This window comes from Pogona vitticeps, chromosome 4 (assembly GCF_051106095.1).
Source record: "Pogona vitticeps strain Pit_001003342236 chromosome 4, PviZW2.1, whole genome shotgun sequence".
NCBI classification, from domain to species: domain Eukaryota; kingdom Metazoa; phylum Chordata; class Lepidosauria; order Squamata; family Agamidae; genus Pogona; species Pogona vitticeps.
The window spans coordinates 143037628-143059930 of NC_135786.1; the positions used below are offsets into that span (position 1 = coordinate 143037628).

Below are 22303 nucleotides of genomic sequence, written 5' to 3' on the forward strand. Positions count from 1 at the left end.
TGTCAGTTCCCTCTGATTGATTTGGTTTAGCTCAATCTTCCACAGAGTGAGACAGGCCTGGGTATTTAACCATTGTAATCTCAGTGTTAATGCAGATGGTTATGGCCTAAGGATAGTCCAATCTATTTTGCTGTCAAATAAGCTGAACTTTCAACAGTCCTCTCTATCTGTTTTGGAGAGATGCTGTGTGAATGAATGACTGAAGAACTCACAGTGAGAGAGGCACTGTTTGCTGTATTATTTCATCTACTTCTTCCTCTTGTGTATTTTGAGCTCATAATTAGCACTATATTAAGAGATAAGGTCTGAACCATTTGTGATATTCTATATGTTTACATGTTGGAAAGCCCCAGGTAACATTGGTGGATGTTGATTGCTGTAAATTAGACACGCAAAAGCTTTATAGCCATACTTGTATGAACTTGCAGAACCAGTCTGAGCCTCTGACTAATGCTTTGTACTTGAAACAGTATATATCTATTCCTTGCATAACATCAGAGACCTTATCTCAGCTATGTAACTATTAAGTCTGCCCTTTTACCTTTCGTATGAGGGATGCTCATTCATTGGAGTCTGGAGTTCATGGCCTGGTCCCTCAGTTTGAGTCCTACCTGCTAAACAGACAAATCTATGACTTATTTATCTTTTATCAGCTATTCATTGCATTCTGCAGTCTTTTCCATTTGTATTTATGAACAGTGTCTTTGAGGCAGGGAGTGAGTGTGAGGGAGACTTCCTCTGGGGTAGATACTTCTGACATTTTGGTTGTCAGCTGGCTATCAACATGTATACTATTCTCATTTGATGGTCACAGTGTCCTTTGAACATTTCCTCAAGAATCATCCAGATTTCGTGGAAACATCCAAATTCTTTGGAACAAAGCTCACTGGAACTTCCTTTCTTTTAGCAGTTAATTTAGAAGTGTCTCTGTCATCCCTTTTCATTGTTAGTATTCACAGTTTGGTCCAGGTTTAAGCTGAGACCACCTCTTTGAATTCAATTTGTTTTGACTTCAGAAATTCCAGAGGACCTAACAAATGTAAAAGCTTCTTACTGACCTACCAGCTTCATAAGAACCCAGGCTTCTGGCTCACATGGAGAGACTATATAGACAGAACAGCCTCTAGCTCTTCAGACAACATTTTCACATGTTTAAGGCAATGACAGAAGGGAGCAGAGCTAATACACCCTATGCAACTTCCTATTTAATATTTTTTTTGTCTGAGTGCTCTTGCCTATAGTTCCCATTATTGGGTTTTTTCACATATACTACACCTGTTGAGTCCTCCTATGATGCTCTGAAATGACAATGGTACAATATGCATTCAGAGTTTCCCTTCTGAGGGACTGTTTTCTGCTTCTCAGAATGGAAGTTTCTTGTCCCCAAGCACTCATTCTCTGCAGCAGCCCAGGAGCATCCTGTTCCGATGTATCTGAAGGCCTCAAGTTACAGTAATTCATTGTGAGATTAATTTCTGCCACCACGGTGTAAAAAAGGAGATTACAACCATTTTTGACCACACCGTCAACACTTTTAAATACATTTTGAGTCCCTTTGGTCTCTCAGACTGTATTGTATTCTGTAGCATATGCTGACAAGCGTTTTCTTCTGCTGCTTTGCTTTAGATCATTTCAGACCTTGAATCTTGGAATGATGAGCTCTCTCAGCAGATGAATGATTTTGACACAGAAGATCTCACAATAGCTGAGCAGAGGCTTCAGCACCATGCAGACAAAGCCCTGACCATGAATAACCTGACTTTTGATGTCATCCACCAAGGACAAGATCTCCTGCAATATGTCAATGAAGTGCAGGCTTCTGGTAAGATCTATTTGTCCCACCTTAACCAGGATAATGGATTTATACAGATTATCCAAGCTGAGTTCACAAGGTGCCCGGGACACCGCTGAATCTTAAATCTAATGTAATGCTGAAAGAATTACGACATGTCAGGTGTCCTATTTGGAAGGGGAAAATAGATATGTATTTATCTTCTTAACAAAATGTATTTTATTATGAATTAACGAATACTCTGGTTTTTAAAATAAGCAGACGCAGTCAGTATTTTGCAACTGGACAGTTGTAGCCAGCAAGGTGTCCTGCATGTGTTCTAGTAATTACTAACCAATAAAAGTCTGAAAATCTTAGATACAGAAACTGAGACCCATTGATTACATTTTCAGTAGCCTCCCTAGATATGACAAATGATTTCTGAACCTCCTGTTCACCCAGCCATCCCACCCAGCTCAAGTGCAGTTCATTGTTTCACTTGGAGATGTACTCCTTAGAAGTGCAAGGCTAGACCAGTGGTGAGCTGACAGAACTAGTTTGTGCTGTTCTTGGAATCTGAGCCAAAATGGTGTGTTTTATCGTTGGATGAGAGAGGGATTATTTCCATAATTCTTTCATTTTCTCCATGTGGTAGAAGGATGATTAGGATCATACATGTATTGCCTGTTCTTGACACTGTTTTGGAAACTGGCTGTTTCATGATCTTGAGGACCCTTTTTCTTCACAGCAGAATCAGGACCCAGCAGAGGCCTCGTGCTGGAGGCAGTCTTTGTTGGATCCTTATTTCCCCCCCCCCACCATAGCCTCCCTGTGTTGCCTCATGCTGTTCTGTAAAGCTCCCAGTGCTTCAGAACAGCTTTTTCAGAGAACAGGACATTGTAGACAGAGAAGGTAGACACACAAATGTCCTCTCCTTGCCTTCTTCCTCTACCTCAAACAGAGCTCAGGATCTCAGCCATTGCGTTGTATGGGTAATAACAACTATAGCTGTCCATAACAAGCTTGAAAATCTACTGTTGGGTAACACCTTTATTGGAATGGGTCCAGGCTACGTGAAGGACCATATCTCCCTATATGCACCTTCTCAGCGATTAAGATAAGCAGAGGAGGCCCTCTTCTCGGTCCCATTGCCAGCACAAGCACAGCTGATGGGGACATGGGAGAGGGCCTTCTCTGTGGCAGCTCCCAAGCTATGGAATGCTCTCCCTCAGGAGATCAGGATGGCCCCTTCCCTTTTATCCATCTGAAAAAAGCTAAAAACCCATCTCTTCAGGCATGCTTTTAACAATTACAACTGAATCCCTGAACCCCATTTTAGCAGATAATTTTAATCTTTTCCATGTTTTAATGTTTTAATCTTTTACAGTGGTACTTTGGTTTACAAAAGCCTCAGTTTACGTAATTTTCGGTTTACAAACTGAAATCCATAGAAAATACTTTCTCTCTCTCTTTTTTTACCACTGTACGAGAGGGATTCCCCAGGACGCATTGCGCCTGGAGGTTTCTAGTGCTGCCCTCATTCCTAACGTAACCCGCATATTGGTTTACGAAATTTCCGCATTACGTAATGTCCCAGAGGACACATTAATTTCTTAAACCGAGGTATGCCTGTAATTTAATTTTAAATCATATATTGTTTAATTTGTCTTTTAATATTTAACTTACTGTGTTTTTAATTGTGTGAATTTTAATGTTGCAAGCCGCTTTTGGTCCCTTGTTGGGAGAAATGTGGCATATAAATAAAACTACTGTATATTTCTGTTTATAAGACGACCCAATGTATAAGACGACCCCCCCTTTTCTAACCCCCAAATTAGAAAATTAGAAAATTTGCATGATCCCACCCCTTTGATCCTGAAGCCCTGTCATGGCTGCTTTACCCTGTGGCTTCGCAAAAGGCAGGGAAAGTGGCTGCCTTCTGTGTATAAAGGTAAAGGTTCCCCTTGACATTTAATCAGTAGTGTCCAACTCTAGGGCGCGGCGCTCATCCCTGTTTCCAAGCCGTAGAGCCAGCGTTTGTCTGAAGACAGTTTCCCTTGTCACGTGGCCAGTGCGACTTAGCCATGGAACGCTGTTACCTTTCCACCGAGGTGGTCCCTATTTATCTACTCGCATTTGCGTGCTTTCGAATTGCTAGGTTGGTGAGGAGCTGGGACAAAGCAACGGGAGCTCACTCCGTCATGTGGATTCAATCTTACGACTGCTGGTCTTCTGACCTTGCAGCACACAGGCTTCTGCAGCTTAACCCACAGCGCCACCACGTCCCTTAATCTTTGCATAAAACGACCATTAAGTTTTTGTCTAATTATTTAAGTAAAAAGTGTTGTTTGATACACAGAAAAATATGGTAATAATAATAAATGCCACAAAAGTGTTCAAGTGTTTCTCCAGCACTCTTTGCCAGACTAGATAATACAAAAAAGTAATGGAGGAGGAAAGCAATAAAAAAATAAAATCCTTTGATTGTTAATACTGTGTGGCATGGGGATACCTCATGGTATCTACAGCAGGGTAGCTATATCTCAGTAGTGATATGATGCCAAATGTGGACAGTTTACATGCTGCTTCTGCTCTTGATGGGGCAAGAATTTATTTGGACCACTGAAATTCTGCCTTGCTTTCTTGGTAGGAAATTCCTGCTCACTGCCACTGTAACACCTTGTCCTCTCATACCACTCAGATTGATGTGCTAGTGGACATAACTCTCATTCTTTCAAGGCCAGTTGTACAGATACTAGCATGAGATGTGTAGCTTTCATAAACAAATTTTATGCAGATGCTGAAAACTAGGGGAAAAAGATCAGTCTACAAGGCAGAGCTGTAAAATCAAGAGGCATCTGTGTACCATTTCACAGTTCTGTGAGGGAGCTTTCAGAGAGCTCCAGGGCCAACGCTTCATTCTTTGATGGTGGTTGCAGGTGTGGAGCTGCTCTGTGACAGAGATGTGGACATGGCGACACGAGTTCAAGACCTGCTGGAATTCCTACACGAAAAGCAGCAGGAGTTGGACTTGGCTGCAGAGCAGCATAGAAAACACTTGGAGCAGTGTGTGCAGCTACGCCACCTCCAGGCTGAAGTCAAGCAGGTATAAGTCACTCCCGTGTTATGAGATGTCTGTTCCATACCCAACCTTTGCTGTGAAATGAATGTGCAAGTTCCCCAAATCATGACTTTACATAGTTGCAGGTACGGGTTTGCAAATGTGGCGGCTGTGGGGTTTTTTGGTAGTTTATGTCTGCTATTGCCACAGAGATGATGTGATCTATTTTGTTGGGTATGTTTCTCTGCATGTATTTGAATTACAAGGCAAGCCAACAGTCCCCAAACAGCACCAAAACTAACCACTTTTTTAAAAATGCAAGCATCTGGATGTGATCTATATGGGAAACAGCCCCAGGCCGGCTTCATTGAAGTGAATGGATGATTTCCAGTAGAGAGGATGTCCTTTGACTCAGCTCACATTTCTCTGATGAAATTGAATTGTGTGGATCAAAGCAGCAGCCTTTGCAAAAGAAATCAAGTACATAAAAAGATGAGAAAAAGAACAATTAACATATATAAATGAAATCAGTAAAGAGGAAATAAGAGACCTCTTGATACAAAAAGTCATGGTTACTCTAAGTAGACAAAACATTTTGATCGCCTCAGCACCACTCTCAGCCAAAAAAATTAAATAGAATCTTTAAATGACTGGCATTTCTGTAATAGATCTTTTTGTTTTAGAAGCAGAACAAAATACTATTGAAGAAAATCATGCCCAATTGGGCAAGCGATTTTCACTACCCCTCACTCTCACTTGCCCAGTCATGTGATCAGGTTGAATGGCATAGTTAGATAGCAGACAGGCAGGAAAAATGTCTCACATCTCTTGCACAACTGCCCTTTCTTGATTGTGTACGTCACTAGGATTGTGACCAAAACATCTCTGTACTTCCGCCTGCCAATTAGTGACCCCCTGCTTGGATTTCCAGACATGACTAACCTGCCGGCATAGCTATACAATAGGATTTTAGCCATTGTGTGTTTGCGCAAATAAAAAGTGTTCTGATAATCTTAATGTGTCTGGAGTTTTATGCTAAAATCCTATTGGGCTCACACAACACATATAGGAAATCAAATATCTAGTGTATATGATTATGCCAGCTGTCTGTCACATGCTCAGGCACCGCCACTACTCCAATTGCTCAATAGTGCACTTGGCTATATCCCTGAACCGCAGCTGATGGTAAGAAGATTGCCAAAATGCTTATGTGATCTCCCTTAATGTGTGTGGTATTTCACAGCAGGATCTTCGCCAATACATTTGGCAACCAAAACATCTTAAACTATTATTTTCCTTTAAAACGAAGTTGATGGTTCATAACCATGACTCCACAATCAGCAACAAGTCCAATGAACTTAATAATGAAGAGTAAGTACAGTATATATGTACTGTCAAGTCAATTCTGACCGATGGCCATCCTTTTCATGGTTTTCCAGATAGAGAATACTCAGAGGTGGCTTACCTTTTCCTTCTTCTGGGGCATCCTGGAACTGTATAGTTTGCTCAAGGCTACACAGGCTAGGTGTACTCCCAAGAGGCTCAGTGGGGAATGGAGGTCCCAACCACTAGCTCTGCAGCCAGATACATAGCAGCAAATATTCAAATATGATCTCATATTCAAGGTGGATGCTTTCTTTTTCTGCCCACTGAAATGGAAAGTTTACATTTTAAAGCTTGTCATTTTAGAAGAGGTAGCCGTGTTAGTCTGTGCTAGTATATCAGGCAAAATAATAATAATAATAATAAAGGAAACAAAAATGTTGTGGCACCTTAAAGACTTACTGCTATATTTTAATGTGAGCTTTCATGGACAAGTCCACTTCCTCAGACATAACACTGGGACTATGTGGTAAGCTTATTAAATCTTGGTAGAATTTACCCTGGTGTGATATAGTGGGAAGAGTGACAGACTGGGATTCAGAAGACCTGGGTTTGAATCTCTGCTTAGCCATGGAAACTCACCAGGGAGTGGCACTGCCAAATATATCTCACTTACTTTAAAAGCCCTCCTAGGGTCAATGTAAATTAATTCCTTCTTGATGACACATTGCATGTAACTGAATGTACTTGTTAAAGGCCAGTGACTCGAAAACAGGAGCAACAAAGAAAAACAAATCAATGCTGTCCAATAAGCTTGACAGTGACGAAAATTCTGAACCTAAGTTTCATCTCTAGAAGTCATCTGGTTGGAAATGCTTAGAGTGCTTGGAGTGGAAAGGTCTTTTCTCTTCTAACACGAAGTGACCTTGGTACAAAAACACCCATTTCTTCCTTAAGCCAGGAAGGAAGATGTCTTGTTGTTTTCCGTCTGAGCTGCAAGAATCCTCACAGCTCAGCAGGTGTTCGATCAGATAGATTAAATCAAGTTTTGCTGTTTGTGGTGTTTATTTCCTGTGGCACCCATTGCACCGTTCCTTTAGCTAATGAATGTGACTTCCTGCCAGATTGACTGATGTTGGACTGGGGTGCCTTAGGACACTTTGTTAGCAATGAACATCAGGTCTGGGTGAGCTAAAATGGCAGGTGGTAGGAATAAAGTTGGTGAGATATACTGTAACATTACTACTTTTAAAATGTTTTATACACAAACAGAGCTAAGTGGCAGTTGATTGCTTTATGTTCTTTTTAAACAGTTTTCCCCTGTGCTTTTTATCTGGCAGTCGTTAAGTACTGTTTCTTTTTATGTGCCCAGTTTTACCTTTTAATACCCACCATTTTTGCAGCTGTATTTTCTTTTGAATTGGTATTCTCCTTCATCATCAAGAAGAAAGACACCACGCTGTATAAAGATTGGAAGGGCTTCATCACCATGGAATTTTGTTGTCTTGTCCTTTTTAATGTTTCTCTTATTTTACTATCAAAGTGTAAATCCACAGTTGGCATTTCGTTTATATTAGAGCAATACAGACCTGTGCTGAGCAGGTGCTAATAAGAATCTAGGAATGTTTAGTGGAGGCAAATATGGATAAGAGTAAAATGAGGCTGAAGTTTTTGATCCCAATTCTTTTCACAAGAAGATCAAGGGATTTTATGCATTGAGATATTTGGGGGGGGGGAGTGCGTCTTATGGAGCAAAAAATACGGTAATAACAGTAACAATAACAATTAACAGTAAGTGGAGTGGTTAGACATATTTCTCAGAGCTGAGAAAAGATGAAAAGGGTACACAGTCCAATAATGAAACCCTAGCTTCTTAACCATTTGTCCTGTGGACTGAAAACTGAAGACATCTTAATAATAAAGTTGTTCAGAAATAATTTAATTTCCATTTAGTTTAAGGCGGATGCCACAAGTAGTATTCCAGCATAAAATTAATCTTACATCTTTCTTAGCAGTAAACAAAATGGGTTTTAAAATATATTGACCTAAATCCAATTGTAGGTCTTAAATAAAAGACTGAGCCAACTGCTGAATGAGTTAACAGTTATATCAGTCTAGTTGATTGCATGGCATTTGGGTGAACAACTAGACCTGAGCCATCGTTCTGGACATAACGGGAACGTTCAAAACTATTTTGTCTTGCCCTTCATTTCAGGTACTGGGCTGGATCCGAAATGGGGAGTCCATGTTAAATGCTGGCCTGATCACTGCTAGTTCGCTACAGGAGGCAGAGCAGCTGCAGCGTGAACATGAGCAATTTCAGCATGCAATAGAGGTAAAAGCGGTTTTGGCTGTTCATTCTGCGTTTGCTGCCCACTGGAGTGTGGAAAGACATCCTTTTGACACAGGTGCTTGGGGAGCAATTTGGTTGATATTTTATGAGCTCAGCGGTTACACTTCCTTAATACAGCAGGCTATATATACTTGTCTTGATAATATTTAAGTTGCCAGGGGGTAGTAAGTGGTCAAGGAAACAAGGTTATCCTTGAATGATTTACATAGACCTGCCGCTCTGTTCAAAGGTGTACACTTCTCCCTTGAATTGCACAGATCTAAGCTGCTCTGTTTTTGTTATACCAAGTTTTACCCCCCCCCCCAAAAAAAAATAAATATGGCAGTGACCCAACCAGCCTCCTCTCCTGTCATGGCAGCTCATCGTGGCAGCAAGGGAGATTGCTGGGGCATGTCAGGGGAGGTGTGTGAGAGAGGGGGAGAGAAATAACCTATTATGTTTTCTAGTTACATTTTAGGGGGCATAAGAGTTCTGAATGGATTTTGGACTTCACAGGGATCCAGTGCCCTAACCTTAGTGTTGTTGAAGGGAGAAATCTAGTTAACTCCTCAATATTTTCTGTTTCATGGGTTCGGATTAATTGCTTAAGAGTTATTAGTCAAGTTAATTTATTGTTGGGTTTGCATAGTTGTCCAGAAGTAAATTTCACAGTATTCTCGGTAGTATAATCATGCAGAAAGCAACATCAGTTTCCTTGGCAACTGGTTGTATGGAGGTTGTTTGTCACCTCTTCATCCCATGTGATTTTTTTCATTCAAACCTGGGTGGGATTCCAGTATGGGAAAGCAGTGCTAAGGCTGCTTAAGCCACCTTTGGGTTAGAGTTTGCTATTTTCCTGCTTTGGTGTAACCAACAAAGCAGCGCTTCACTTCTGTTTCTACTATGGAGAAACAGCTCCTTTGCTCCACCCATGGTTAACTCCATGACATCCTGCCCTTCGCCGTTTGGCTATCATGGCAAAATTTGTGGGAAGACATAGATCCTGTAGGCGTTAAGCTGCTCCTGCCTCACACTCAGGCAGACTTCGAATCTTTAGGGAGTGTTTCTGTGAACTAACTGGGCTTAACAGTGCTAGTGCTTGGTAATTTATTTATTTATTTATTATTTAAAATATTATCCCAGCCTTCTCCTTAAAAAAAGAATCCAAAGCGGTAACTAGCCATTGCCCCAAATCTGTCCATTTTCAGCCTTTCCCCCACCACAACCTATATAGTGGAATGTCTTCAAAGATGAAGCAGTTCCGTACGTAGGTCTGGTTACCTTCTAAGCACAGATGTCTCGTACTGCTTGAGAGGTTCTCTTTCTGCCTGACCTCTGGGGCTTCAGCATATCCTTTGGACCCCTTGAGTGAACAAATCTAGTTCACAAGATTGTGCCCTAATGTAAAGAAGCTAAAGGGCATTCATATTGAAAACTCTTCTGTAGAACTAACCTTCTGCTTGTATACATGTTAAGAACCTCAATGCATAAAATGCCTGATAATAAAATCCTGTGCTTTTTTTGCTGGGAAGCTTTTTATTTTCAGAAATCGGTCCTTCAGTAACTGCCTTCTGTTCTTCTATCGTTCTGTGGAGTTTTCTGTTTTCCCTTTCTGTTGTTCACAGTTTGCAGTGTGTGTATCCTCACTCTTCACAGCTTTGGTAACTTTCCTGTATAACCTTTTTTTCCCCTGTAGATATTCGTTCTTGTGTAGCCGTTTTAATACCGGAGGGGGGGGGGTTACTTTGTTAGTTTGTGATAGAGCTGCATAGATACTGGCTATACTTAAGGATTCCAGAGCAAACTTGAGGATTTTTCTCTCTTGCAGAAAACTCTGCTTGAACTTCTGCTGATAATTGCTAACATCTAAGCTAAAGGGGACTAGGAATCAGCACAGCTTATGTTTCACACTACATAACAATTCACGTAACATGCAGCAAAAAAAATCCAGTACGTTTGTATCAAATCTTGAATTGCTCTGTATAGTTCTTAAAAGGGACCAGCATCTAATCTCTGTAATTGTAAAGAACTATTACTGGCTTGCTTTTCAGACTTGTTCCAAGGAACTGTGATGTGTAAGTTAGGAGAGAGCAGGCTACAAGCTGCTAGTATTTGGTTTATTTTTTTCAGAACCTCAAGATCCACCAACCTAAGCCAGATACTTAGAATGATAGATATCTTCCTGGCCCTTCTGTTCAAAAATCCATACTTGCTGTCTCCCATTGCGCAGGTTTTCTTCATGTCAACAGTATAATTGTTGTTTGCTTTTGTAGATGTCATTGATTTTTTTAAGGAGTGAGAGTCGTATATCCCATATTCACTTGAGAAATCTTCATTTTTCTTTTTATAAAAAGCAAGGAAGTTACAGCATTCTAGCACATGTTACTAGCCTAGGTGGGAGCAGCATTTACAAATGTTTGGATTCTTCTCCATGTATTGACTGCACACAGGGGAAGGGGGGAGGAGTATCACAGTGACAGACACGTTGTTGTTATTTAGTCATTAAGTCTTGTCCAAATCTTCGTGACTCCATGGACCAGAGCACGCCAGGCCCTCCTGTCTTCCACTGCCTCCCAGAGTTGGGTCAAATTCATCTTGGTAGCTTCGATGACACTGTCCAACCATCTCATCCTCTTATCATCCCCTTCTCCTCTTGCCTTCACACTTTCCTAACATCAGGGTCTTATCCAGGGAGTCTTCTCTTCTCATGAGATGGCCAAAGTATTGGAGCCTCAGCTTCAGGATCTGTCCTTCCAGGGAGCATTCAGGGTTGATTTCCTTCAGAATGGATAGGTTTGTTCTCCTTGCAGTCCAGGGGACTCTCAAGAGTCTCCTCCAGCACCACAATTCAAAAGCATCAATTCTTCAGCGGTCAGCCCTCTTTATGGTCCAGCACTCATTTCCATACATCACTCCTGGAAAAACCATAGCATTGACTATGCAGACCTTTGTTGGCAAGGTGATGTCCCTGCTTTTTAAGATGCTGTCTAGGTTTGTCATCGCTTTCCTTCCAAGGCAGTGACAGACACACTGCCCCCTATATGCATATTTGTTGACATTTCTTCTTTGGGCTACACATCTCTCCAGATGATTAGAAGCCCTCCAGAGGTGGGAGATATGCACATACTGTATGTGTGTAACATAAGTATTGGTTCCCCACCTCCACCCCAATACGTATATTTTATCCAGATGTGATGCAAATAGAATGAAATAAGTCCTTGAGTAGGGCATAGCAGCCATGAGGTGCATCCTTTTTAGATATGCCCAACTGACATGATTGAATGTACAATTGCTCAGATAATATAGCATGTGATCTTTTGTGGGCACAGATGGACAGCTCTTGGTACCAGTCTAAACGAGGTTGCTTGAACTCTTGTCATATATAATGTGACAGGGCTTAGATGCTAGTGAACCGTAAAATCTCTTCTACTTTCCATTTACCACATTCAGGACTGTGTGGTTATTTGCAAGCAGGTGATTATTATTATTAGTGAAGATTAAAGATTATGTAGTTCCACAAGCAATCTATATCTGGAATCCTTAATTACAGTCAGGCTTGGCACTCTAACTTGCATCTTGTGGGGCTTACTTTCTTCCATTGCTATGTTGCTAAAATGGTGTATAGATTAGATCTAGACTGAGGTGAAAACCTGTGCCTTGAACACTGCCTTGTGGGCTTTCTGGGCTATTTGCCACTCCCATTTAGTGAGTAGTTTCCAGACAGTGAGCTGTATTAGACTACTGAAGCAAGCATGTTGTGGCTGCTTACAGTTATCATGCATAAGGTTTTGGGAATTGGGATTCACTTCATTGTGGACATCAATTGATGAAAGCATTTGTCATGATAAAATTGTTTATAGGGTGCCATCAGACTATCCTTGTTGTTTAAACTCACTAGACACCTAAGAGTTGGTTTGCTTCCTCGTGGCTGATGTTGGTCTCCTCCTCCATCAGAAGAAAACATTAATACTCAGCAAAGGATGCTGAATCCTTGTGGTTAAATCTGCTCTAGCTGGCCACTATTTGGATTTCTAGAACACGTGTTGGGAATGCTGAGGAGCTCCGCTGTCTTTCGGACAGACATGTTGATGCTGCTGCTCTTCTTTTGGTGCCTCTGTCCCTTTGTTTCTAATGAATCTATTTGGACAAGCTACTGGGAAAGCCAAGCAGACAGGGTGGGAACACCTTGAGAATACAGGCGTTGTAACTTCGCAGAGGGTTGCTTATGAGCTGAGCACATTCCCTCCAGTCCATCAAGAGCCAATATGCTATGCCTGTTACAGGTTTCTTTGCTGTGAGCAGAGCATTAGCAAAACAATCTATGGTACTACTTTAGAACAAAGGGCATGTATTTTGAGCACCTTGTTTTTAAGTAGAGCCATGTTGTGAAAAGATTCCCCAGATGGCAACCAGGCTTGAAAACAAGGTGTGCTTCCCACAGACATTGCTTTAAAGGAAAAACATTGGTGTGGCAGCAAATTGGTGTCACCCACACAAAAGCAAGGGTGATGTTTGCCCTGGTATAACTCCCATCTTGGAGTTAAGAGGTGCACCACAGTCTCCCACCTTAAGGCTGAAGCTGTTGTCTGGATTCCTTTGGAATGGTGCTTGGAACTGTTCACAGGAATAATTCCATATGAAAATAGTGTATCACAACATAGTCAGCTGTATCCTTTTTCAGAGAATCTGCATGAAATACTAATAGTAATAAAGACATTTTGCTGCTACATTACATAGCACACTATAGATTGATATACGCAGCGGGTGCAGACAAAGAGAAGGAGAGGTTCTTGCCTCCAAAGAGCCTTTAATTTAAACTACAACAATGGGGGAAACAGCAAGAAGAAGAGGGGAAGGCAACAAGGCATGGATATGACTAAATACACATCAGTGAGGGGTAAGCCAGGACTCCACAGATGAAAGTGTTGAAGAGAAATTCAAAACAAGAAAGAGAAGTGGCCCTAAGAACTTAACCTTAGGTTCTTCATCATTCTGGCTTAGGTTCTTGACTCTTCCCTCCTAGTGGATTTGCTTATTTACTCAAAAAATGCTCATGCTGAGCTAGCGTTAGATGAGAATGTGCTGCTTACAACAGAATATGCTGCTTATTGTTCTTGTGGCGTGTGTATCTAGCTGCTGTACGATGGCAGTGCAGTTATCCCACATAAATCACAGATTAATCCTCTGGCATTAAGCTGTTCTGAAGATGCTGTGACTGTGTTCATGAATTCATTGCGATGCTCTATTTGCATTTGATCAGAAAACTCACCAGAGTGCACTGCAGGTGCAACAGAAAGCTGAGGCAATGTTGCAGGCGAATCATTACGACATGGACATGATCAGGGACTGTGCTGAGAAGGTAGCCTCTCACTGGCAACAGCTGATGCTCAAGATGGAAGATCGGCTCAAGCTTGTGAATGCCTCTGTGGCCTTTTACAAAACATCGGAGCAGGTAAAGGACAGCAGTTTATGAAGTGACTTAATAAGCCCTTACGGGGAGCTGCTGGCATACTGTTTTAAGAGCTGGTTTTTATAGCAGATTACTTTTCAAAGCCCAAATTCATCCAGCTGTGTTCAATAAGGCAAGCCAGAGCTTTTTGACAGACCTGGATCCTTTGCTTTATTCTGTACGTTGCTGGCCAGTATTACATGAGTGTTTGAAAACTGACCAAAACGTTTCCATTCATAGCTTCCAGCACCACACCACACCACCCTCAGCAACATTTTCCTCGGAAGATAGCACAATTTGTGTGTTTCTAATATAAAATAATATTTTCAATATCCCAGAGGTAGCTACTTTTCAGGAGGGCAAATGCTTAGAAATCTTAATGCCTGCTCTATACTGACTTTTCTTTCTTGTTTTACTTCATCCCATAGTTTCATAGTCCCAGTTCAAACAAGACTAGGTTTTATAGGAGTTGTTCTGCTACCCTGGAAAAGTAGCATCTGCCTGGCTTCTCTTCCTGTCTCCCTGTGTTACGCAAAATTACACATCATAAAGAACTGGGAATTGCTGTGCATGGAGATTTTTCCATCCCTACAAACAGCAATGCAGTGGAATAAGAGCTTAGGGGGAAAAGCCCATTACAGTGACTTCACAATCTGTGTTTTGCAGCATGCTCTCTCTCAGTTTGGTTTCTCCAGGGGTTTTGCCCTGCTGCTTTTGTTAGGTCCATCCAGCATGGCTAGTGGTCAAGGATGATGGGAGCTGTAGTTCAAACTCTCTAGAAGGGCCCATGCTGGGAAAGAGTACACTTTCCAAGAGAAAGAATGAAAGATGCAATGGTTTGGCTTTTAGTGGCAACCATTTGATTTCCAGCCTCTTACTTGAAATTTGGAGAAGTTACTCTTTTTTTGCACCCCTTAGAATCCCCTAGCCAATGAAGGGGGTGAAAAATAATTATGAATGTATAAATATAAAAGTAGTTATAACTTACCTTTTTGTTCTCCCTGCATGCTTGTTGTTCAAAAATGAATTCCTCTTGTTTTGTTCAAAATAATTTATCCTCATCATTCAGTTTAATAAGCTTTTCATAGCAGTCAAATGAGTCAGTACTCCCATGTACCAGCAGGCTCTGCTGGAGACTTAGGTAGTAGTCCCCTCAAGAGGTTAGGTAAACTCATGATCAGGGTTTTTGTGGTATTTTAAATAAAACCAGCAGGATGAAGGTGGTACTGGCTGGGAGGCACAATTAATAGAAACAATCCTATATGCTGGAGTGCAAATGCCAGATGTATTGAGAGTACGACTCCCATCGTTTAATATCAGTCCTTAAATCTGTTCCTCTTGCATGTGTGCTGATAGGTGTGCAGTGTGCTGGAAAGCTTGGAACAAGAATACAAGAGGGAAGAAGACTGGTGTGGAGGAGCTGACAAACTGGGCCCCAATTCAGAAACAGACCACGTGACGCCAATGATTAGTAAACACCTTGAACAGAAAGAGGCATTCCTGAAGGTAACTGTGACACATTGTTGGAATTGTCCATTTTGTAAAATTGATTCTGTATGAAAGTGTGGCACTTATAAAAAAAGCAAGCAGAGTGTGTTTCTTATATACTGCTCCACAGTGCTTAGAGCACTCTCTGGGCAGTTTACAATTTAATTATATAGGCTACACATTCTTCGACACCCAGTCCCAGCAAGCTGAGTACTCAATTTACTGACCTCAAAAGGATGGAAGGCTGAATTAACCCTGAGTCAGCTACCTGGGACTGAACCAGGTTCATGAATAGAGTTTCGGCTGCAGTACTGCAGTTTAATCACTGTGGCACAAGGCTGTATCTGAAGATACCTGAGCTTGTCCACAGGCTCTATTTAACTAACTTAAATCGGCCAGATTTCTGTACAGGAATGTTTGTACCAGATGGCTTTTATGTGGAGGCAAGTGAAATCATGCACACAGAACCACAGGTATCCTCCTTAGGAAGCTTCCATTGGATCTGTTTGTGTTGGTCTTGAAGAGTTCCATGGGTAGTGGTAACACTGCCGTGGACACCACTTTTTAATTAAATGTTTTTATTGAGGCGGGACTCGAGAAAAGAGAGAAACTGAGAGGATTATTAGACAGAAAAGGGATGCAAAACACAGCATGATTGATAGTTACATAGGGAAAGAAGCTTCAGTAGTAATAGCAGCTTCTCAGTGCTTCATGACAAAGTTCAGTTTGCAACTGTTGTATGAAAACCATTCTTGTATACAACTATTAATGTGCTACAGCCTTGATATTCATTGTATTTTTGGTATGTGTCACACACAGGTAATATAATTTTTTAAACTGAATGCTGGGTTCAACAGAGTTGAACTTAATTGCAGTTAATCCACTGTAGTGAGTCTGTAGTTATTTTACTAGTCTGGTGCTTCCCAACCTTGAGTCTCCAGATGTTCTTGGATTGCAGCTCTCAGAAACCACCAGCACAGCAAGTGGTGACGGGATCCAAGGTTGGGAACCTTTGAACTAGTCCTTAACCAACTGAGTTCAGTTGTGTCCCTCTCCACCACCATCAAAATGGACACACTGATGGAAGAGGTTTCCCCTTTTCCACTGTAGTCCATCCCTGTACATTCTTCCCCATGTCTGCTCTAGCATGTTATGAGCCCCTCCAGAGTAGATTTGGAATGTAGGCAAGAGTTTGACAGAGAGGAGGAAAAGCGTAAGTCCTGTTTGCAAAGGGAAAAGTTCATGTGCTGTAGACGGCTGTTTCCAAAATGGATGAAGAGAGATGTTCAAGAAAGCTAATGGGAAAAGAAGCCAAAAAGGGTTGTGGTTCCTCAGAGTAGCAAATAAACACTTTCAAATCTATGCAGTTTGTTAATTGGAGCAGGAAGCTGAAGTGACGGAAGTACAAGGATGTCAAACTGCTTGATATATGAAACTAAGTTCATTTTCAGAATTTCTAATATTATTAGAAAATAAGGTTAAAGAGACAATTGTGGACGAAACAGCAAAGAGAGTTAAAGATTAGCAAATGGATCATGGCATAACTGTTGGGTATTTGGTTGGTAGAGTAAATAAAGACTTTCTTATCTAGATGTTATGTTTTATCAATCCTGCTTATTGTTTAAGAAAGGAGTTTGGACACTGCCAAACTATCACTACCACTAAGTCTTTCTTAAACTAGGCTTCCATCCATCTCTCTCTCTCTCTCTCTCTCTCCATTTGAATGAGCAATTTCCAAAATGTCCTGTCCTGAACAGCCCAGCTAAGCTATTGCAAACTCAAGCCTGGGGCTCCCCTTAGGGAGTCAATCCATATTGTATTTGGATTTTCTGTCTTCCGCCTTTCCCAGTATTATTGTCTTTTCCGGAGAATCCTGCCTTCTCATGATATGGCCAAAGTAGAACAGCCTCAGTTTCATCACTTTTGCCTCCAGAGATAGATCAGGCTTGATTTGCTCTAGGACCCACTTTGTTAATCTCTCTGGCAGCCCAAGGTGTCCACAAAACTGTCCTTCAGCACCACATTTCAAGTGAATTAATTTGTTTTCCTGTCAGCTTTCTTTACTGTCCAGTTTTCACATCCATCCATGGTGATTGGGAAGATTGTGGATACCCTTGGTTCAGTAACACATCCTTACTTTCAGTGATCTTTTCTAATTCATTCATTGCTTCCTTTCTAAGTTTCAGTCTTCTGATTTCTAATATCAAAGATAGAGAGAAGCGAAAATGAAGGTGTATAGAATGTTGAAAATATCTGAAAAAGTTCTCTCAGAAGAGGTTAGACAGTGAAATTAATAGAGAAATGCTGTAGGCTAAGGATCATGACGAGTCCATGGTATGTCAGGTTGGAACAGGTTGTCTCTAGTGTTTGTCTGAAAAGGGGAGGGGCTAAAATACCTCTGATCCCTTGTTATTGCTTTTGAGGGCATTATTATATGTGATCACATAGAAATGAAATCCCACAGCGTTCCAAACATGTACGCTTAGGATTGCAACCTTTGCAAATTCTATGATCTGCTCCAATAGGTAGCTAGCCTCCTTTCTTAATAACTTTGAGCTTCAAAAAGTAGTTGCTGTATTATCTTCATCAGAAAGGAATTACTGTATACCCTTCATCTGTGAGAAAATTGGCCCAGCTTTATATTAAAGCTTTGTTTTACCTCTATTTTGTCCCTCTGCCAGTCAATACTTTGCATTTCTACAGCTAACAGTCTTGCTGTTCACAAGCAGGCCCAATTAAGAGATTATTTAGTTTTTTGCCTATGCTTTAATTCTTTTTCTTTTGTCACCAGGGTCCAACCTAGAAAAGGCACTACTAATATGTAATCTGCAGATTATGGATGCTGGCGAGTACGTAATGCACTAGGGCAGCTGATCATATCAGACAACTATTTCCCAATTAGTCATAAGAGCAAAACGCAGCATGACAATCTGTGTGCAAATCATTACTGTGAGAGGATTTAGTCTACTTCAGTTCCGGAGTGCTAGGGTGGATATATGATCAACTAGTATCTTATGAACTTTGTGAAGCATTAATTTTAAACTGCTGCAATAATGTTTTCCTCGATAAATCTGTGGACACGGATTTAAAAACCTTCAGCAAGTAATTATGTTGGTGGTGCCTGGATCTTTTTTCAACCTGTGCTACTGTAAGTTGGAGAATTAAAGATCAGTTTGCATAACAGAAAGTTGCACATCCTATAATACAGGTCCAGAAAGCTTCTGCTGTAACTGCCTGTGTTGTCACCCTGAGTTTTCCTCCTTGTTCATATATCAAATCCAAAGGTTGCATACAAACCGTAACTTAAAAACAACAGTCCCAGTTAGCATCACTTTGCGGGAGCGTGTGTAGATGTTCCTGTTTCCTCTCTTCTAGGCTTGTACCCTGGCTCGGCGGAATGCTGATGTGTTCCTGAAGTACCTGCACAGGAATAGTGTTAATATGCCTGGGATGGTCACTCACATCAAGGCCCCTGAACAGCAGGTCAAAAGTAAGCTTGCTTAATTATCCATAAGTTGATTGAATATAGTTCAGCAGTTCTGCTGGGAGTAAATTGATATTATTCAGGTATCTTCTTTATATTATTAAAGAAGAAGGATGCAAAGAGAAAGTGACATCTCTTCTATGATGACCATCACAGTTTGCCTGAACATGAAAATGAAGGTGTATAGAATGTTTTGGTGGGCAATCCAGAACTTGCCATAGTTGACTTTGTGTACAAACTGTGGAATAATTATGGTAATAAATGCAGTGGACAGGCTAAGCATATTCAGGAGGAAAGGTGCACACTGTACAGCTACATGTATGTTAATTTTTTGAAAAAATTATCCTAGTTTAACAAAAAAAAAAGATTTTAGCATTTTGAAACCATACTGGTCTCTGTCTACCTTTCCCATACTCATTTGATTTATTTCAATAGCTTGTCATATATGTTAGTTCCATAACCTTTGTCCAGGGGTTCCAAAACAGAAATGAATTCAATTTATGAGGAAGCTTCTTCACACATGGAGGGTGATTTTCTGAAGAAGAAAATGTCATCTGTTGATGGAGGTTTTCCACATGGTCAGGAATCCTGGAGAGTCTGCATGCATACAAGGGTCTCTCCTCTTCACAAAAGCACTCTCCGTGTTTGGAGGGCGACAGAGCAGGGTAGAGTGAACACAGTCTTCATCCTCACACGTTCTCCTTATTCAGGTATTGGATCTTTTGAACAGGGCTATAGGCATTCATTTTTACCTTGGCCAAGTCAATCGATTTTATTCTCTTCATGATCTGGCAGATATACTGAATGAACTCTTCCAGAGGGAAAACCGTGTCCTGCACTACTGGACCATGAGAAAAAGACGTCTTGATCAGTGTCAACAATACGTGGTCTTTGAAAGAAGTGCCAAACAGGTAAGAGCCTATACTTTAAGCAGTCTTCCCTTCCTATGTAGTTGAAGTGCAATGTGCTTATCTGCTTACAGCCGTTCTCCCGAGAAACAGGCAACTGCACATTTTCTGGTTCTCACAGTCTGTGCTAAAAAGAAAAGCCCTTTTGTCCCTACTACCCTTTATAGTAACACTGAATTCACCTGGGTGTGTGTTTACACTGTAACCTTTATCCCTTTTGTGCCACAAGGAGTTTCAGTCAGCGTGATGTTGCTCACAAGGTCACACTGAGTTAAGCGTTGAACTTGCTAATAAATTCCCAAGTATAAGCGACTCGCTTTTAAAGCGTAGTTGGCTGAATTGTAATGTTTTGAGTAAGAGAAAGCTGAAAGTACACAGAAGGATTCAAAGGATGAGGTGCAACCCAGGTTCTTTGCAGAAGCTTTTCATTTCTCATTTTCCTATTGTAGCTTCTTTTATTCTGAGAATTGCCGGTCACATGGGTTGTGACAGGTGGAGAAACAATCTAATATCTTTTGCCACATGAGGGATTGCAGTAGGAGCGGAAAGTTTAGGGTCTCCTTTTCCCTCTTGTGGGCCTCCAGATGTTGTTGGAGCCAATTTTCCATTACTCCTGCCAGCCTAGCCAGTGGTGAAGAATGACATCAGCCTCTGAAGGCCCACAATCCTGATCTGAATACCTGCCCGTGGCTTGTTGGGCACAGAGCTTTCTGTCTGGTTTTTTTCCCCTAATGCCCATAATTCTATTGGTTGTTCATTTCCACATAATTGCAGTGGTGTAAATCACAGTAGCGTGTTGCTACTAGGTAATCAGTCATTGTTTGTATTCCTTGATATACTCCATGTCACAAAATTAGTCATGTGACAAGGAATACTGTGTGTGACTCATTAACTAGTGGCAATTTACCATTCCTAATTTATTCTGTTGCATTTGTAACAGCAAAAAAAAAAAAAAAAAAAAAAAAAAAAAACCGGTAGGATTTTGGCCCATGTAGGCAATAGAAAATACTAATTATTGAAGGAGGGAAGATAAATCATTAAGCCTTCTTAAAAGCAGCCTGAGGAGTTAATGAAGATAATAGAAGTGGCAGGAAGTATGGGAAAGTGAATTCACAGTAGGTTTTAAGCTAACATTTAATATTGTACACACTGTTGAGTTTTTGGTGGTGAAGCATTAGCCTGCCCCCAGCAATGTATGCATCGGGGACAAGGGTGATAGGAGGCAGGGCATGAGAGCAGATCCACTCATAATGGTAACTGTAGATTGCGTTTGGCCATAAATTTGTGGCCGTTAGGGAACAGGTCTTGATTTGAATCTTCAGCTGCTAGATATGTAGTGCAAATACAATATAATATATTTGTTATGGGAGCAGTGTCAATATAGCTGTAACAATGCATTCCAATTCTAAAGAAGCAGACCAATGATTTAAATATTAGAAGGCAAAATAGCAAAATACACAAATAGGGAAATGATGAGAGGCCAGGCTTTTTCTAGGCACTAACAGTTGCAAACAGGACATAATTTTTCACATGTCCCCTTTATTTTAAATGAGATACAAATCTTTGTAGCTTTATTGTCAGTGCATTCCTGCTGTTTCAGTTTTATAAAAATTATGTATTTATACTTTGTGGGTCTCAAAACCCTTTTTCTTTCCTAAAACCCAATGTAGTGGGTAGATATTATACTACACTGGTGCCCCGCAAGATGATATTAATTCGTTCCGCGAAAATCGGTTTTGCAAAAACATCGTCTTACGAAATGCGGTTCCCCATTGGAATGCATAGAAATCCGTTTAATGTGTTCGAATGGTGAAAAATCGTTGTCGTTTTGCGAAAATTGCCAATAGAGAAACTGTTTTGCGAAGCACAGATAAGCTGTCAAAATTGTCGTCTTGCGAAAAACGGTCCCGAAAACACCCATTTTGCAAATCGTGGACCTAGCTGTCAAAATTGTCGTCTTGCAAAAAAACTGTCCCCAAAAAAACTGTCTTGCGAAGCACAGACCAAAAAACATCATCCAGCGAAAATCACCCATAGGAAACACCGTTTTGCAAAGCGCTATAGCGATCACAAAAACTCATTGTCTAGCAAATAAACCGTTCTGTGAGGTAATCGTCTAGTGGGGCACCATTGTATATAATCATTGGTGGCTGGCATATCATTTCAGTCATGCTGTAAAAAGTCTTCTGATGCTTTGAGTCTTTCTTTAAAATTGTTCAAAATATTAGAGTTTGCATTCTTTCCCATCTGAGCTAAATATTTCTTCCCTGGAATTTGCTATTACTGTCTTCTCTGTAGCAAACTGCTCAGCATGTTCGGAAGCTATTATCATTGCCGTTCTAAGCATCTTTACTCATTGCATTTAGAGGAATTGACTTCTCAGTGAAATTAACTAGGCTGTAGCCTAAATTTTTGGTGATTCAGGAATATAGGTTGAAATACATGAATCTGTGACAAGAGTTTTGAATAACTCTATGTCCCTAAAGA

At 40.8% G+C, this 22303-nt stretch overlaps 1 protein-coding gene across 5 annotated transcripts in view; it reads left to right on the forward strand.

Moving 5' to 3' along the window:
* The window catches only part of TRIO (trio Rho guanine nucleotide exchange factor), a 269555-nt gene that overhangs the window by 140010 nt on the left and 107242 nt on the right, over positions 1-22303 (forward strand). For all 5 annotated transcript variants that reach the window (XM_020781274.3, XM_020781278.3, XM_072998502.2 and 2 more), the window contains exons 14-20: positions 1627-1822; positions 4711-4877; positions 8371-8490; positions 13748-13939; positions 15293-15442; positions 18800-18914; positions 19704-19819. In XM_020781274.3, the coding sequence (XP_020636933.3) occupies positions 1627-1822; positions 4711-4877; positions 8371-8490; positions 13748-13939; positions 15293-15442; positions 18800-18914; positions 19704-19819 (1056 nt within the window). The remainder of the gene's footprint in view (positions 1-1626; positions 1823-4710; positions 4878-8370; positions 8491-13747; positions 13940-15292; positions 15443-18799; positions 18915-19703; positions 19820-22303) is intronic.